At 56.8% G+C, this 16,568-nt stretch overlaps 1 protein-coding gene across 2 annotated transcripts; it reads right to left on the bottom strand.

The window, feature by feature from the left end:
* Positions 1-1,536: 1,536 nt before the first annotated feature.
* XYLT2 (xylosyltransferase 2) lies at positions 1,537-16,547 on the bottom strand. 2 transcript variants are annotated; one of them, XM_016930577.4, is made up of 12 exons: positions 16,413-16,521; positions 15,754-15,872; positions 8,561-9,053; positions 8,100-8,275; positions 7,626-7,828; positions 7,101-7,181; positions 6,685-6,901; positions 6,421-6,597; positions 5,909-6,171; positions 5,430-5,625; positions 4,141-4,474; positions 1,537-2,709 (listed from the first exon to the last, which is right to left on the bottom strand). In XM_016930577.4, exons 2-12 carry the CDS (start codon positions 15,790-15,792, stop codon positions 2,387-2,389), a joined length of 2,502 nt encoding a protein of 833 aa, XP_016786066.1. In that variant the 5' UTR covers positions 15,793-15,872; positions 16,413-16,521; the 3' UTR covers positions 1,537-2,386.
* Positions 16,548-16,568: the final 21 nt, after the last annotated feature.

The raw sequence follows: 16,568 nt of genomic DNA, 5'->3' as shown, positions 1-16,568 counted from the left end.
GAGTCTAAGTGTTCTAATATTTACTGCCTGTGCCTAATATGCTGAACCTAGTTGTTAATTTTTCCTCCTTATTGACCTGAGAGTTGATATTGGGAAACAAAAACCACAACATTCTGGAGAACCAGGGTACAGTTTCAGATGTTCACTAAAACAGGAGCCAGAAAAAACGAATTATCTTAGCCTCTGAACCTAAGTACCTTTTCCTTCGAATTCTTGCCATTAGCTCCTTCCTGCTTACCTGCCCAGCCAGGCTCTTATGCGAGCCAGAGAGTGTAGTGACTGAGTGGCTCTGGAGGCTTCCTGCCTCTTTCTGAAGGCTGCTGCCACCATCTAATAGTTAGCTGTGACTTTGGGCTCGTCATTTCACAGCTCTAAGCCTCAGTTTTCTGATCTGCTAAATGATGATAATAAAAATGCCTCCCTCCAAGAGTTGTAAGGATTGAGATACTACAGGCATGGTTAGCACCACGGCAGCTGACAAAAACCCCAGTGCTGTTATCGGTTGGTTGTCAGGAGTGCCCCCTCCTGGCAACTAGGAGAACTTGACATGTGGCAGCCTGGGCAGGAATTTGTTCCCCAAGCTGAGCTCAGTGTGGCTGGCTGATAGGGTGACTTTAGAGGTCTAGAAACCTTCACCCTTGCTCCCACATTAAGCAAGCTGTGAAGGACTGATACCGAGCTCTGGCTGTCAATGGTAGGAGAGTGGGAGGGGGAGAGGAGGCTTGGGAAAGGGAGGGAGGATGGACAACCCTTTTCAACATGAGTCCTAGGACAGTGACCAGGGACCTAGGCTGCTGCTGCTCCTGCCCCGAAAAGAAAAAGCTCCAATCATAACGACCAGGCCATGGCTGGGATTGCCTCTGTTGAAGGTGCTCCATGTGGCAGGGCCAGGCTTCTAGGATGGGCCCTGCTAAGGCCAAGGATAGAGAAGCCAGCACCTGCTGCAGCCTGGCCTGGTGGTGGGGGTGGGAGTGCTGGGTCAGGGCTCTCAAACTAAGCTCAGGTCCTGCTGGTCCCCTGGCCTGCTGGGTGGCAAAGAAGAAGTCTTTGAGCCTCTCTGGGCCTGTTTACCCCTCAGAAAAAGGAGCTGGATTAGATGTTTTTTGAGACAGGGTCTCACTCTGTCACCCAGGCTGGAGTGCAGTGGTGCAATTTTGGCTCACTGTAGCTTCAAACTCCTGCTTCAGCCTCCTGAGTAGCTGGGACTACAGATGTGTGCCACCACGCCTGGCTAATTAAAAAAAAAATTCTTGTAGAGATGAGGTCTCACTGTTTCCCAGGCTGGTCCCAAACTCCTGGGCTGAGGTAATCTTCCTGCCTCAGCCTCCCAGTGTTGGGATTACAGGCGTGAACACCTGCACCCAGGCTAGATGGGTTCTTGAGTCCCTCTGGGTGGATTCTAAACTGTTCTTAATCTGGAGGAATGAGATCTTTACCTTCTCAAGGCTACCAAAGTACCAGCTAAGACTTCTGGAGAAGGCCCAATGAATGGTGATGGTTTCCTGACACCCAGGAGGAAAAACACAGAGCCCAGAGTAGAGAGATAGAGATATATTTCTTCTGTTGCATATTTCAGACTTCACGCTGAGCTTCAGGCACAATTACTCCAGGTTCTTCTGAGAGTCTTGACAGAGTCTTCTTCCCACGCTGCTCATGTGACCTCACTTCCAGTGCACACCTGGAAACTCTGCATGGGTCTCAGTGGGCCCTGACCCTGCCTTTCCCATCCAGGGGCAGGGTATGCTGGAAAGCCCTGGAGCCGCCCCACCCCACTTCTAGGGTCCCCTGGCTACAAAAGAACTGTCCTGCTAGAGCCCAGCTCTGCAGTGCCCCCGGTATCACCTGTTCTTTGGGCCTTAGAGCCTAGCAGAGCACTTGCAGCCCTGTGGAGCCTCAGCCACGAGCACCACAGGCCCAGAATGGGGCATGAGGCCCTGGAGAGTGAGGCAGGCCCAGCCTTGTGCAGAACAATAGCAGGTGGGCTCAGCAAGCCCCTGCTCCCCACAGACATGGCCCACTTCCTGGGGCTGCTCTGAGCCCTATTGCACATCTTCTGTTCTAGTTTCTCTCCCAACCACCCATTTTCCTTTTTAAATTAAAAAAAAAGAAAAAAAAGAAATTCAAACTAGACAGGAAGGTGAGGAAGAGCTGGGTGTGGAATGCTGCTGGCGCCCTTCTCACGTTCCCGCCAGCCCTCTGATCCCCAACAGAGACATCAGCAGTAGTTCATACTGTGTCCACCTTCCCTGCCGTCTGTGTGGGTTCTTGATGGCTGAAATGGGTGTGCAGCCTGGGCCTCTGGTTCTTGCCTGTGGGAGGGGACACCCCTCCACTGTCTGTAAGGTGCAATTTCCTGGGTCCTCCACGGGTACTGGCTGGGGCCCTGCTACCTGAGTCGCCCGTCTGCTTTGACAGGCCCCAGCTCTGATTTGGGGTCGGGGGACAGAGAGCTCCAGCTGGTCAGTCTGCAGGGCTCCAGGGAGGGGCAGGGAGAGGGGCCTATGGCACACAGTCCAGCCACGGACCAGAAGCTGCTCAGTTCCCTGTCTGTCCAGGCCTCGAGCGCAGGGCCTGTGAGCTGTGTGTGCCGCTGGGCAGCCTCCTCCGCGAGCTCCGGCTGAGGCAGGTTCAGGATGCTACTCAGGCCCTGGAAACTCTGCTCCATGTACTCGTTGTGGGGTGGCCCTGCGTGCAGCCAGCTGGCATCATCTGTGGGTGCAGAGCAGGCAGTAAGCACACCCCCTGCAACAGACTCCGTGGAGGCCAGGCCCAGGAGTTGGGTCTGGGTACCCCAGTTCCTGTCACAGCCCTACTTCTGAGTCACAGCTTGCTGAATGACCTTGGGCTAATCCAAGGGACTTTCTGTGACTATAAAACTGAGTTTTATAAAATCAAGGCAGTAAGCCTTAGATTCCCAACTTTAGGATGCAGTAAAGCAGTGGGTTCAAGGCACTTTAGAAAAGAAGGGAACAGTCTGGTTTGTGTCCCACACCCTTTCTTGACCATCACTGGTGGCTCCTGGAGCCCTCAGAAGCCTGTACTCGGGCACTTCAGCTCTTCATGCACAGACAATGACCAGCTTTGTCCCCTTGGCTTAGAGCACCTCCTCTGACTTTGTCCTTGAGGCGCAGCCCCTGTCCCTACCTGCTGTGCATTGTTGCCATTCTTCCCTTGACTGGGAGGTCCAGGTGTGCGGGGGACACAGCTTGCCTGCCCTGGATCTGCTGCAGCCCCACCAGCACCCCCTCCTCCTCTAGGGTACCCCACCTCTTAACCACCTTCTTGTGATAGGACGTGGTGGGGGAAGGAAACACCTACCAATTGATCACCTCCTGCATACCGGCCACTTTCCCTCCAGAGGCTCATCCCTCATAGCTCCCAGGGGGAGTTACTTATACTAGGCCCTCCCTTGCAGGAAATTTGCCCAGCCTGTGTCTCTGTTCAGAGCCTGCTCCCTTAGCCTCAGCCAAATGGGCAGAGAGCCACATGACCCTGCCCACCTGGCCAGACAGTGAACTGGGATAGCCAATCAGATTTGCTGTCCCAAGAATGTGAAACCTGGGGACTAAAAGTCTCTGGTCAGTGTCTGTTGCACTGAGAGGCCATGGATGGGGAGCCAGAGCCTGAGGCCAATGCATAGAGACAGGACAGGATGAGGAACAAGATAGCCCCAGAGAGATGGAGAAAGCACCTCTGGTTCACAGTGAGGCCTGAGACATTTCCTAGCTTTGTGAAGGAGACCTCTGCATTCTTCCAGTCTTCTCCCCTTTTTAACTCAAGCTAGGTTGAGTGGATTTGTGTTGCATGAACCAGGAGGTCCCTGATAGGTGTACTATTCCAGCTTCATGTGCTAAGACTGAGGCCCAGGAAGGCCAGGTAACTTCCAAGGACAAAAAGCCAATGAACTTGTGAGAGTTATGTTCCAAACCAAGTGTGCATGACTGTAAAGCTCCCTTTTCCACCACACTGCAGTGCAGGACCCTGCATGCTACAGGAAAGAAGATGAAGGCCCCAGCCCTTCCATGCTTCCCTGACTCTAGGGATGGGAGTCAGCTCTGATGGTTGGCTTCTTGAGGTCACCTCTCTGGCGAGTCCTATTCTGTCTGGCTTCTGGGCCTCATTTGAGAACTGCACGCTTACCTTTCCTGAGAGGTAGTTTGCGGTTGAAGGTCAAGGGCAGCACAAGGAAGCGGGTCTCACCCAGCGGTTCCCAGAACTGAAGGAGTCGAACAGTCCAGGGCCCTGGCCGCAGGGGCCGGCTCAGTGGGGGCTTGTATTGCGTGACCTCAGTCTCCGTATCTACTGTGATGTCATAAGATGTGGCCACCACATAGGTTGGGTCGATCCAGACCACTGTGGCTGTGAGGTTGGGGCCCCGGGCCCAGCGCTGCACGGCCACAGGCTCGTCCAGCGGCCCCAATAACCCCCCAAAGTTCCGGAAAAGACGCTCTTTGGGGTCCCAATCAGTGCCAACCTGTAGAGAGAGAGGCAGCTGGGCAGGAGTGTGGGGGAAAGGTCCTTCTCCCTCCTCTGAAGCTGCCTCTCACTGTGTAATCTCAGGCCAGTCACTGTCTCTTTCTGAGCCTCAGTTTCCCCATCTGCAAAATGAAGGGGTCAGACTAGGAGATCTTTAATATCTCTCCCAGCTCTGAGATTCGTTCTAGACTTCCATTCTCACTGCTAGGCAGTGGAGGTCAGTCCCCCTTATTGGGGACAATACAGCAGGGATGAGGTTCAAAGTTCTGCCCAGAGACCATTCCCACATGAAGCCAAAGCCTCTGAGAAAGAGACTATGAGGAGGGGCCAGGCGCGATGGCTTGCGCCTGTATTCCCAGCACTCTGGGAGGCCGAGGCGGGTGGATCACAAGGTCAGGAGATCGAGACCATCCTGGTCAACATGGTGAAACCCCGTCTCTACTAAAAATACAAAAAAAAAAAAATTAGCTGGGCGTGGTGGCGCGCGCCTGTAGTCCCAGCTACGCGGGAGGCTGAGGTAGGAGAATCGCTTGAACCTGGGAGGCAGAGGTTGCAGTGAGCCGAGATTGTGCCACTGCGACAGAGTGAGACTGTCTCAAAAAAAAAAAAAAGAGACTATGAGGAGCCACTCAGAAGTGTAGTTTCATGGCCCAACTCGAATGTCCCTGCCCCTCTAGGCGAAATCTCTGTAGTCTGGAAGATTGGGCTTGTGTTGTAGTGGAACTGATAATTCCCTCCCTGCTCCCTGCATGTCCTCTGCATACCCCAACCAGGAGGTGCTCCTCAGTGTGCACAGGCTGGGGGGTGACACAGGATGTCTGCATGGGGGCATCACCATGGCTGCCATGACTGGGAAAAATAACCTTACCCCTCCCTTGGTGTCTGTCCCTCTCTTCCCACTACCCCAAGTCTGGGTGGGGGTTGGGAGAAAGCAAGTGGGGGACCTGTCCCACCTCCAGACTCTGGAGCCGGCTGGCCTGGTCACTGCGCCCCAACAGCTTCAGCGACCCTTGGGGCATCAGCCACATCTCAAGCATCTCTGCCGGCCCCTGGGCTGAGGGCTGCGCCGCCTGCGTCACCAGGTAGCCCTGGAAATGGTCGTCATAGAAATACAGGTGCACGCTGGACGGCAAGCCCCTGGGCTCAAACCTAAGGTGCCAGCAGGGAGAAAGGGAGATGCCATCAGCACACCTGACTTGGCCTGGAGTCCCAGGGAGGGGGCTCTGGGGAGTCCCATCCCCAGGCACTTCCTTTCCCCAGATCTCACCCCCACAGCACCTGCATGCCTGGCTCTAGCCATCTTTTCGGTATTTGCATTTTTCCCTGCTTCAGACTGGGGCCTTGTTGTGGGCAGGGGACGTCACTCTCTGGTTGGCCTCCCCCTAGGGCACCACACCCCAAGGGCCTGCTGTATGTCAGAAGGGGGTCTCACCTGCAGAGTGGGGTGCCCATTGGGGGTGCAGCAGTGGCGGCATGGTGCAGGCTGAGGCGGGCGAAGGCTGTGTAAGCAGTGAGCATGACATCACTGAGCCCACTGGGGCCATCAGCCGCGTCGTAGGTGTTCTCCCAGTAGGCCTTAAGGGCTGGCGTGCCGGGGGGGTAGCTGCCGTACAGGTGGAAGTCCAGGATTTCCAGCACCTCCTGGTTCACAGTCGACTCGAACTTCCGGGCGAAGAAGGTGGGTCTGGAGACTTGCTGGAGCGGGAGAGGCAAGGAGGGTGAAGGGCTCTGGAAGCCCCAGAGGGCATGGTGGGGCTGGCCCCTCAGCACTGCCTAGAGCTCAGCCTCCTGCGGCTTTTCCTGCTGCTGTTGTAGCCCCAGACCCCTGAGGGTTGCTGCAGGCCGCAGCCCCCCAGATTCTCTGACTGGCCCACCCTGCCATTTTCCTGGTGAAAAGCCAGGGGAGAAGACCTAGCCAGGGGCCTTGGGGCCTCGGGCAAGCACCTGCAGCCGGAGGAAGTCCTGTGGCTTGAAGTCGTTGGGGGAGCAGCCGCACCAGTCCACGATGTGCTTGTACTGGCACTTGCAGCCCAGCTTGCGGTTCCAGTTGGTGACCCGCAGGTTGTTGTCCACGAGGGTCTCACAGGCCAGGCTGTTCTCCAGCACCGTGTGGAAGAAGGACTGCAAGCAGCAAGGGAGAGTGGAAGGTGAGCTGCAGGCAGCCCAACCCACGCCCTCCCTGGCCTTCATGCCTGCTGGGCTACCCACCTCGGCTGGGAGCAGTGTGTATGTGTAGAACTGGCGTAGCTGGGCCACAAGCGGGTCATCTGTGTACACCACATACTCCACAAAGCTGCGTGTCAGCACGAACCAGTCAGAACCGCCATCCACCACAATGCCTGCTGGGATCTGCCGCTCGCCCAGGCGCCACATGTGTGAGTCGCACTCATGGAAGAGCCGGTCCAGGCCCTGTTTCTTGATGAACCTGTGGGCAGCAGAGAGGCCATGGCTGGGGATCCTGCAGGGTGGGGTCTAAGCTCTTTCATCCGCCTGGCAACCAACACTCCTCAACCTGTGACTGGTGTGGAGGCTTTGAAACCCAGGGCTGGAGCCACCGAGCCCAACTGTGTGGGAGGGGTTGGGACAAGACTCTGGGGCCAGGGCCTCCTTCCCCACCCCCTCACCTGGAGTTGTCCCGGCCATGTGACTTGAGGAAATTCTTGTCCCGGTTCTTGGATAGGAATGCCACCAGCTCCTCATTGGTCCTGGTGAAGGAATGGGGTGACAGGCAGCCACATGAGATAGTTGCTCAGTCACTGGCCCAGAGCAGACCTTCTGGCTTTTCTTCTCTGCCTGATTGCTGGCTGGCCATGTGCCCTACCCCTGGCTGATGTCTGGGGTGGTGAGCACCAGAGGCCCCTGAGGAAGACCACCCCATCCTTCCTCTGCCCCTTGCTGTCTGACCCAGAACACCAGGTACGGACCTCTGGCTCCTCCTCCTCCCCATCTCCTATCATGCTCAATTCTCAGATCATCTTACACCAACCCCTCCCCTAAAACATAGCTGGGGCCCAGGGGCCCATGTCTGAGCAGGGCGGATCCCAGAGTTACGCTTATGGGGCAGAGAAGGTCCACCAAAGCCCTCCAACCCCAGGTGCCCAGACAGGGGTCCCCTCCCATGCAGAGGACTCAGAGCCCCATCCCCACACCTGGTTGGATAGTCAGTGGCACTGAGGTTGATGAAGAAGTCCCAGGCCCAGCCAGGCACCTCTAGCAGGTCCCGCATGCTCCGCAGGTACATCCTCAGGAGGCTGGCCCCGCCCCAGATGGTAACCATGCGCCAGGGCGTCACCCGCACGTTATCATAGCCCTGGGCCAACTCCACCACCTCCCGGTGCAGGTAGTTGGAACGCTGGTGGGGAGGAGACACTCAGCTAGCCTCCAGTGTTATCGCCATCCCCACTCCCACCCCAGGACAGAGTGAAGGGACACAAGACGAGGAAAGCACAGGGCAGGGCTCCAGCCCCTAAGCGGCTGAGCTGGCTCGTGCTGCCACCCCCCTGTTCAGGGCCTCAATTTCCGTCTCTAGGCTACCTGGGCCAGGTCAGAGACTCTGTCTGTCTGCAACCTTCTGTTTCTGCTCTGCTCATCCCAGACCCCTTGGCCTCTCCCCACCACAGTACCTTGTCCACATGGATGTAAAAGAAGTGCTGCTCGTGATAAACGGCCTTGAGGAGACGCTTCAGCTGGCGGATGGCGCGGCCGTGAACCACCAGCATGTAGGCGATTCGCACCGGGGGGCCATCCATGGGCTGCTGGGCTTGGCTCTCATCCCACTGGATGCCGGGGCTCATCTTCCCTGAGAGCAGAGGACAGGCGTTGGCGAGGCCCACCCTAGGTCACAGGGTGGGGGTGAGATGGGAAGAGGGAGCTGCCTGCCTTCCGAAGAAACCTAGACTTGGAGCTCCATGCTCGTGGGTCCCCACTCTGCCTCTGCCACTTAGTAAGTACACTGGATGAAGACTTAGGCAGGGAGGTAGGATCCCCTTGGCTCTTTCTTCCTCAGAGAGATAGGGGTGAGGATCCGGGCCATGCCACCCCCCTGCCCCCGCCTGGGAAGGGCTGGAGCACCCCTGTCCCTCACCAGTCAGCTGACAGTGCCGGGGCACAGCCTTGGGCATGAGGCTCCCAGCCTGGTGCAGGCACACCACATTGGCGATCTCCTGCTGGCACTGCTTGGTGCTGGCCCGGGCCAGTGCAGACAGTGCGTCCTTGCCCACGATCTCGCACTTGGGGGTGAAGCCATTGTCCGTGGGCTGGGGGGCGCCCTCCACGCTCCCTGTATCTCCGTGTGGTGGGAAGCCAGCTGCCCCTACCAGCGCCTCCCCAGCTGCTGCCCCACTCAGGTTCTGGCGGCCTGGGGCTTCCGGGGGTGGGGCAGGTGGGACCCGCCGGCTGGCTCTCTGCCGGCTGGTTACTGCCCGTACCACCTTGGCCACGGGCACTCCTGGGCTCTCAGCACGGCCCCGCCAGCGCCCATGCCTTCTGCCTGTGCTGCCCCGTCGCCCTGCTGAACTGTCTGTGTCCTTGGAACCCTCGCCAGGGTCCAGTGGCCGTGGCTTCCTCTGCCTTCCTTTCTGTAAGAGAGATGCAGACACATCACTGGGGCAGCCCCTCACCTCCTCCTGCTCCTTGAGTTCCATCTTGGTTGGGGGCACCCTCAGACCTAGATGTTCCTGCCCACCTTTTACCCAGAGAAGCGCTTTTCACCTAAGGACTCCACACAATCAGTACCACCATGGGAGCGCCTCCCTGGCCAGCCACTGAGGGCGCACTGGGCCTCCCTCCATCATACCAACACCCCCGTACCCCACTGGCTCTCAGATTACATGGCAGTGTGCTTGGTTTTCTGTTCTGGACTCAGATACCACTTTCTTTTTCAGCAGATGTTAAAATAAATATCCACGTGTGTCCCAAGGGAAGGGTGCAAAGACCCCACCGAGGGTACAAGTGTCCACCTAAGACCCAGCACTCCCATCGAGGGCTGGAAGGAGACAGTGGTCTTCAGAAGACTCTAACTTCCAGATGAATCCAAAGCATTTCCATGTGGGAAGACTGAGGCCACCTCACAGCGAAGGAGGAGTGCCCATGGGGGATGATGGAGGTGAAGCCTGAGACCCCAATACTGCTTAGGTCCTCTAGGAAGCAGATCAAGACAGAGTGAGAGGGCATGAGATTCACTGCGGGTACCCCTGTGAACGATGGGGCAGGAGCTGGCAGGGAAAGGCTTTGGACCGCAAAGGAGACGGCCATGCAAGGAGAGGAGCAAGAAGAGCGTCCACCTCCAGCACAGCCTCGAGGAAGTCCTGGCAGGCTCCTGGGAAAACTCCGGCACATGTACTGCCTGGAGCTGGTGAGCCCTGAGCCACCTCCACACTCAGTCCCTGGCTTGAAAGCTGAAGCAGGGCCTGAAGGTGCCCACAGCTGGAGGCTGTCACCTCGCTGCATGTGCAGCAGGTTCTTCCTTGAAGGGATCCCTGCAGCGGGGCGCCTCTACCGCTGCTGCGCCCCTGCTTCCTGGCTCTAAGCGCTCTGGTACCTGCTGCCTCTCCTCAAATCCAGGCACTTCCCTAGATGGCCTGGTGGTGACTGAACAGCATGTCCAGCCACCTCCTCCTCCGTTCCCCCATCCTACCTGCCCTGCCTGACCAAATCCCATCCATCCTTTCAGATCCAGCTCCAAGGCCCCTGGCATGCAGCCATTCCATTTGCCCTGCAGTGGAATGGGCTGGGCTCCAAGGCCCTGGATGTTCCTCTAGTAGTGAACTCCTTGATGAGAGACATGTCAGCTCCATCTCTCCAGGGCCCAGCAGAGCAGCTGGCACACACGGACACCTAGCTGGTGTCTGATGGATGAGATGTAGAATGGACGGAGGAACAGGGGCCACCATGTGAACACTCTAGAGTCTCCAGGGCTCTGGGCCTAGCTCTGCCAACTCACCAGCAGTTCCCTAACTTCTCTGAGCATGCTCCCCCAGCTGTAAGGAGTAACAACTGAGCATGAGACACTGCAGCTAGGGAGAGCCGTCTCCAGCCTTGTAAACCCTCTCCCACGGGCCTTCCCCTCCACGCTCACAAGTTCTCCAGGACTAAGTCCTCTTCTTTCTTGGCCTTTCAGCAGCGTGACTTAATGGACCACTCTGTCTTGCTTGAAGCACCCTCCGCATTTGCTTTCCAGGATACCCACCTGGCTTTTCTCCTCTCTCCACTGCCACTCCTTATGGTCTTCTTGGTGCTTCCTTATTTCCCAGGGCACATCTGGGGGCCCTTCCTGTCCTAGCACCTTCACTTCCTAAGTGACTTTCAGTCTCTGGGTTTCTGAACTCCATCCCAAATCTCAGATTGATCTCTCTGGCCTGGATAGCTCCCTTGAACGTTCAGGCATTTAACTACCAGCCTCCTTGACATCTCACGTGGGAGCTCGATAGACCTCTCAAAGCCACAAGCCCAAAAGTACCTCCTGCTCTTCGACCCCAACCTGCTCCTACTTCGTCTTCCCCATCTCAGTTAATGACATCTCCATCCTTCAGGATGGAGGATGGAGTTTTGGCTCAGGCCAAAAACTTTTAGGAATCTTTTTTTTTTTCTTTTAGATAGAGTCTTGCTCTGTTGCCCAGGCTGGGGTGCAGTGGTGCAATCTTGGCTCACTGCAACCTCTGCCTCCTGGGTTCAAGTGATTCTCCTGCCTCGGCCTCCCGAGAGGCTGGGACTACAGGCACATGCCACCATGCCTGGCTAATTTTTTATTTTTAATAGACACGGGGTTTCACCAAGTTGGCCAGGCTGGTCTTGAACTCCTGACCTCGTGATCCACCTGCCTTGGCCTCCCAAAGTGCTGGGATTACAGATGTGAGCCACTGTGCCCAGCCAGGAGTCATCTTTGACTCTCTTTCCCTCACACCCCACATCCACTCCATCAGTAAATCCCATCGGGGCCACCTTCAGAATACATCTGGAATGCGATCCCTTCTCAACACCTCCCTCACTATCCCTGCCTGGATTCCCTGGTCTTCCAGCTCCTACTCTTGTTCCCCTAAATTCCGTTCTCATCACAGCAGCTGGTGTTTCTGTTACAACTCTTAAAATCCCATTTCACCACTCCCCTGCTCCAAACCTCCAGTGGCTTCCCCTCTTAGGATAAAAACCAAGGCCCTTACAGGAGCCTGCAGAGGCTCCATGAGCTGTCTGGATGCCCCCTTCTCCACCCAGGCCTCTCTGACCTCATCTGGGAATTTGTCATGCTCACTCTCCTGCAGCCACAGTGGCTTTCTCTGCGTCCCCTCATCCCCCCTGGCACTCCTGGCTCCAACACTTGCACCCACTATCCCCTGTGCCTGGCAAACCCTCCCCCAGATAGCCCCACTGCTCACACTCCTTGCCTCCTTCAATTCTTTGTTCAGATGGCATCTTCTCAGTAGGGCCACCCTGACCACTGGATTTACAGTGCCAGCCCTCCCTCCTCCTCTGCTTTTCACCATCGCACAATATTTCCTCTCATCCTACTATTTATTTATACTGTTTTTTTAATTTGTCTTTCTCCTCAGAAGATTGTAAGTTCCCCAAGGGCAGGGCTTTTTTCCTGTTTTGTTCACTGACATAGTCCTAGCACCTAGGAGAGTGTCTGGCTGTAGTACACACTCAGTAAGTGTTTGTTTTTCTGAGGCAGTCTCACTCTATTGCCCAGGCTGGAGTGCAGTGGTGCAATCTCGGCTCACTCCAACCTCTGCCTCTTGGGTTCAAGCGATTCTTGTGCCTCAGCCTCCCACGTAGCCGGGATTACAGGTTCGCACCACCATGCCTGGCTAATTTTTTGTATTTTTAGTAGAGACAGAGTTTCACCATGTTGGCCAGGCTGGTCTCGAACTCCTGACCTCAAGTGATCCACAAACCTTGGCCTCCCAAAGTGCTGGGATTACAGGCCTAAGCCACTGTGCCTGGCCTTAGTATTTGTTGAATGAATGAATGAATGCAAAGCTTTTGGCATAGGCACAGCATTCAATAAGTACTGCTACTTTTTTTTTTTTTTTTTTTGAGACGCAGTCTCACTCTTTCGCCCAGGCTGGAGAGCAGTAGCGTGATCTCAGCTCACTGCAACCTTTGCCTCCCAGGTTCAAGCGATTCTCGTGCCTCAGCCTCCCAAGTAGCTGGGATTACAGGTATGTGCCACCATGCCTGGCAACTTTTTGTATTTTTAGTAAAGACTGGGCATTACCATATTGGCCAGGCTGGTCTCAAACTCCTGACCTCAAGTGATCTGCCCGCCTCAGCCTCCCAAAGTGCTGGGATTACAGGCGTGAGCCACCATACCTGGCCCAATGCTGCTATCTTTATCATTATGATTACTCAGATGGGAGGAGGAAATAGTCAAACATGAAGTCAAGAGAGACCCAAGATCCTGGACATCTTGGACTCGGCTGGGTTGGGTTCTCTGTGCTCCTCACCTCCCCAGGACTTCCCCCAACCTACCCACTACCCTACCCACACCCTACCCACTACCAGTATGGGCACATCAGGAACCTCATGCTGTCAGGCTGACAGCCACCTTCAGGCCAGAGCCCCATGCCTACATCCATGCCCTCTGTGCCTAGCACCCAGCCAGCCTTCCGATCTTTTTATTTTATTTATTTTAATAGAGATAGTCTTGCTATGTTATCCAAGCTGGTCTCGAACTCCTGGGCTCAAGCGCTTCTCCCATCTTGGCCTCCCAAAGTGCTGAGATTACAGGCATGAGCCACAGTGGCCGGTTGCCCTCTGATCTCTTAAAGGTGGCCAGTGGGAGCTGGGGGCGCCCATTCCCATCCGAGAAGAGATACCTGCAAGGGGAGGCAGCAGACCCTATTCTCTACCCACACTGGGGAGGGCACCACAGGCTGGGGAATCCCTAGGAAAGGTAAATGCAGCCCCACTGAGCTGAGTGTGCATCAGCCTGGTGACATGTGACCTGGCCACAGAGCACAAGCAGAGAAAGACATTCCCAAGCTTAGGTGGGTAGAGATGGCAGAGAGCTGTAGGCTCTCCAAGTGGAAGCCAGTATCAGTGAGTTAGGAAGCTGGTCAGGAGGGTAGGGCATGAGGCACGGGGCCAGGTTGGCTGTGGTGGGGGCCAGGATGTGGGAGGAGATGGGCATGTTGGTCCCTGCACTGCAGTGGGAGCTGGCTGACCCTGAGAAGGATAATCCCGGAGGAGGCTGGGGGATGAGGAGGCAGCAGTGAGGGATCAGAGGCCCTCGTGGGCAGTCAGCCCCCACCTCCATCCCTTCCAGGCATGTCCAAGGAGCATCATCATCACATCCCCAGCCTTGTGCCCCTCACAGGCTGCCCCCAGCAGCCCCTGAGGTCAGGAGCCCTTCTGATGACTGAGGGTAGGGAATGGTCCTCTGACTTCTGGCCGGGATACATTCTGGCCTCAGAGGCTCCTTCCTCTCCTCCAAGGAGGCGATTAAAATCCTCTGCCACTTCCTGGCTCTGTAGCTCCACCTTAGAATCCTTCTCTGAGTCACAGAAAGGGTGAACACAGAAATGCTCCCCCCATACCCCACCTCCTTTGACTTCTCGGGCTGCATTTAAAACAAGTGGTGAGATGGTGTTTGTGGAAGCTTTGGAAACTATCAAGTGGCTCTCTGGAGGTTCGTGACCATCCCTGGGATCCACTCTCAGCCTCTCCATAGATGGGCAGAGTGCACGTCTTAAATGCACACTGAATCCTGTGCTGCTTAAACCCCTTCAGTGCTCTCCCACTGCACTTAGAATAAAACCCTTGCCCCTTGCTCTGGTCCTTTCAGCCGCACAGAATGGAACCTTCTTTCAGGGAAAGCACCACACCCTCCTGTCCATTCCTCAAGGGTGCCCAGCTAAGCCCATTCTCCTCAGGCCTTCTGCCTGAACTCTCCTGCCCACCTCTTCCTGTGAGAAGCCTTTCCTGACCCCCTGATCTAAGCCAACCCCTTTGTAATTCTATTAAATTCCTTTTCGCTGTCTGTTTCTCTCTGTAGATTACCTGTCCATGAGGGCAGAGACCTCATCTATTTTATTTTTGTATCCCCAGTATTAGCACAGTGTCTAGTACAAAGTAGGACTTCACACCTATTTGTGGAATGAATGAATGAATGAATGAATCGTATTCCCAATGCACAGTGCTGGGATAATAAGAGTTATTTATTTACTGACAGCTGAGCATGTGCCAGGAACTCCTGCAAGTGCTTCACAGGCATCATTTTCACTTAATCTTTATAATCACCTAACACGGGAGGTGCCATTATTATCCCCATCTTGAGGAGGGATACTGATAAGGATAAGGGAGGAGGCAAAGTGATTTGCTGGCGGTCTTCTCAGGGTCAGAGCTGGAAGAGAGTGAAGTGGGCGGTCCAGCTTCAGCACTCACCTTCCCATGCACCCCGTTCTGCTGCCTGGCAACCCCAGAGTCAGGTGAGGGAGCAGCTGAGGGGGTCCAAGCAGCAATGGGTGCCTGGACCGCACAAGCTTTTTCAAACATTCCAGTCCAGGATTCCCCTATTCATTCAGCCAGGAAGCTGGAGGAGGAGGTGGTGGGGGATGGGGGCGGTAGCCCAGAGTGGTCACATATTCCAGGGTCAGAGGGCTCCCTAACTGCTTTGGCAGCCCATTCCATCTTGGAATGTCCCATCTGCCCAAACAGTCTTCTTACACTGGGCCTGAAACACTCTCCTACTTGCTCGTCCTACTTGTAGGTCCACACCCCACGGATGTCACGGAGCCAGCCCCACCCCCGCCCCCACCTCCTTTTGGAGTTATGGTCTCATGTGACTCTGTTCCAGCCCCCATCACCATCCCACCCTCTGGGTTCTCCCAAAAAAAGGCAAGGGCAGCTCTTCTGTCTCCACACCAGGCCTTCCAGACTGGCGAGATGCGGTAAGGGGTCGCGGGTATCGGGGCTTGCCCGAGGACAGCAGCAGATAGAGTCTCTGACCCGGAGCCCTGGAGGCAGCAGAACAGGGGCGCTGGGGGCAGGGAGGTCCTGACCTCTGGGCCACAGCTTAGGGCTGTGGTGTGGCCTGTCCTCTCCATCTCCGCAGCACGAACCCAGACCCAATGGACCCTTCCTCACCACACCGCTGAGGTGTCTGAGCCTCCAGCTGAAACCACATCGGGGAAGAGGGAGAAAGACCCTCGAGGCAGGGACTTGGGGGCTGAGACGGCTGTTGGTTGCCCCTGCTCTGCGGCTGGGGCTCTGTTACAGTCCCCATTCCCTTAAAGCCAGAGGGCCCCTCCCAAATTCCCTAAGGTCCTGAGGCCAACTCACCAGCTCAGGTCCTCCTCTCCCTGCCCTCCGGAGACCCATCCAGGTTCTTCAAACCCCCGGCTGAGGAAGCCACACCTCGGGAAGACTCCAGTTCTCTCCTTCGGCGTCACTCCCTGTTCCTTCAGTTCCCGGGTACACACTTTGTCCCAGGCCTGAATTCCACCCCCGAGCTCCCCTTCCTCACCGGCCGCTGCCCCTCGGGCTCAGCTGGGGAAGGACGCCCTGAGTCCCTTGGCCCTACTCCTCCGCCCACGGCGCGCATATCCCCGCCCCCTCCCAACTTCAGAAAGTTTGGCCTGGGGCTCCCCACCTCCGAGCAGGTTCGGGCCCAGCCCCGCCTCCTAGCCCCGCTCGCCGCGCCTGACCTTCATCGCTCCCTTGGCCGGAGACCACCCCAGCATGACCTGCTCCTCCCGCCCGACTCCCAATCCACCAGGGCCCGGGTCTCCAGGTCACGCACTGCCCCCGCGCGCAGCTCCCTAGGCCTGCTGGGGAAGGGAGTGCCAGGGGCCGGATGCTCCGCTCTGGGCGACCGCCGGCGCCCTGCACGCACGCACGCGGCCCGTGCCCCACTTCCCCGGCTGGGGCCGCCCGCAGCCCCGCCAGGACCCCGCGCGCCCCCGCGCCCGGCCTGCCCGCCCGCCCGGCCGTCGGAGCACCTCGCCCGCCTCGTCCTCCTCCAGGCCGCTGAAGCTCCACACTACCAGGCCCTGCAGCAGCAGGATGGCCAGCGCCGTGGCAATCGCCAGCTTGTAGCGCCGCACCAGCTTCTGCACTCGCGCGCTCGCCACCATCTTCCTGCCCGGGACGCGGGG

The sequence above is a fragment of the Pan troglodytes genome, chromosome 19 (assembly GCF_028858775.2).
Source record: "Pan troglodytes isolate AG18354 chromosome 19, NHGRI_mPanTro3-v2.0_pri, whole genome shotgun sequence".
Lineage (NCBI taxonomy): Eukaryota > Metazoa > Chordata > Mammalia > Primates > Hominidae > Pan > Pan troglodytes.
Note: the sequence above shows the minus strand (reverse complement) of the source record. Positions and strands in the feature narration are given on the sequence as shown.

Coding starts and splice junctions, on each gene's coding strand:
- XYLT2 (XM_016930577.4), bottom strand. CDS start 15,792: ATGGGTCTCCGGAGGGCAGGGAGAGGAGGACCTGAGCTG. Junction 7,829..8,099: donor TTTACATCCATGTGGACAAG/GTACTGTGGTGG, acceptor CCTCCCCACCAG/CGTTCCAACTACCTGCACCG. Junction 5,626..5,908: donor ATGGGCACCCCACTCTGCAG/GTGAGACCCCCT, acceptor CTGGCACCTTAG/GTTTGAGCCCAGGGGCTTGC.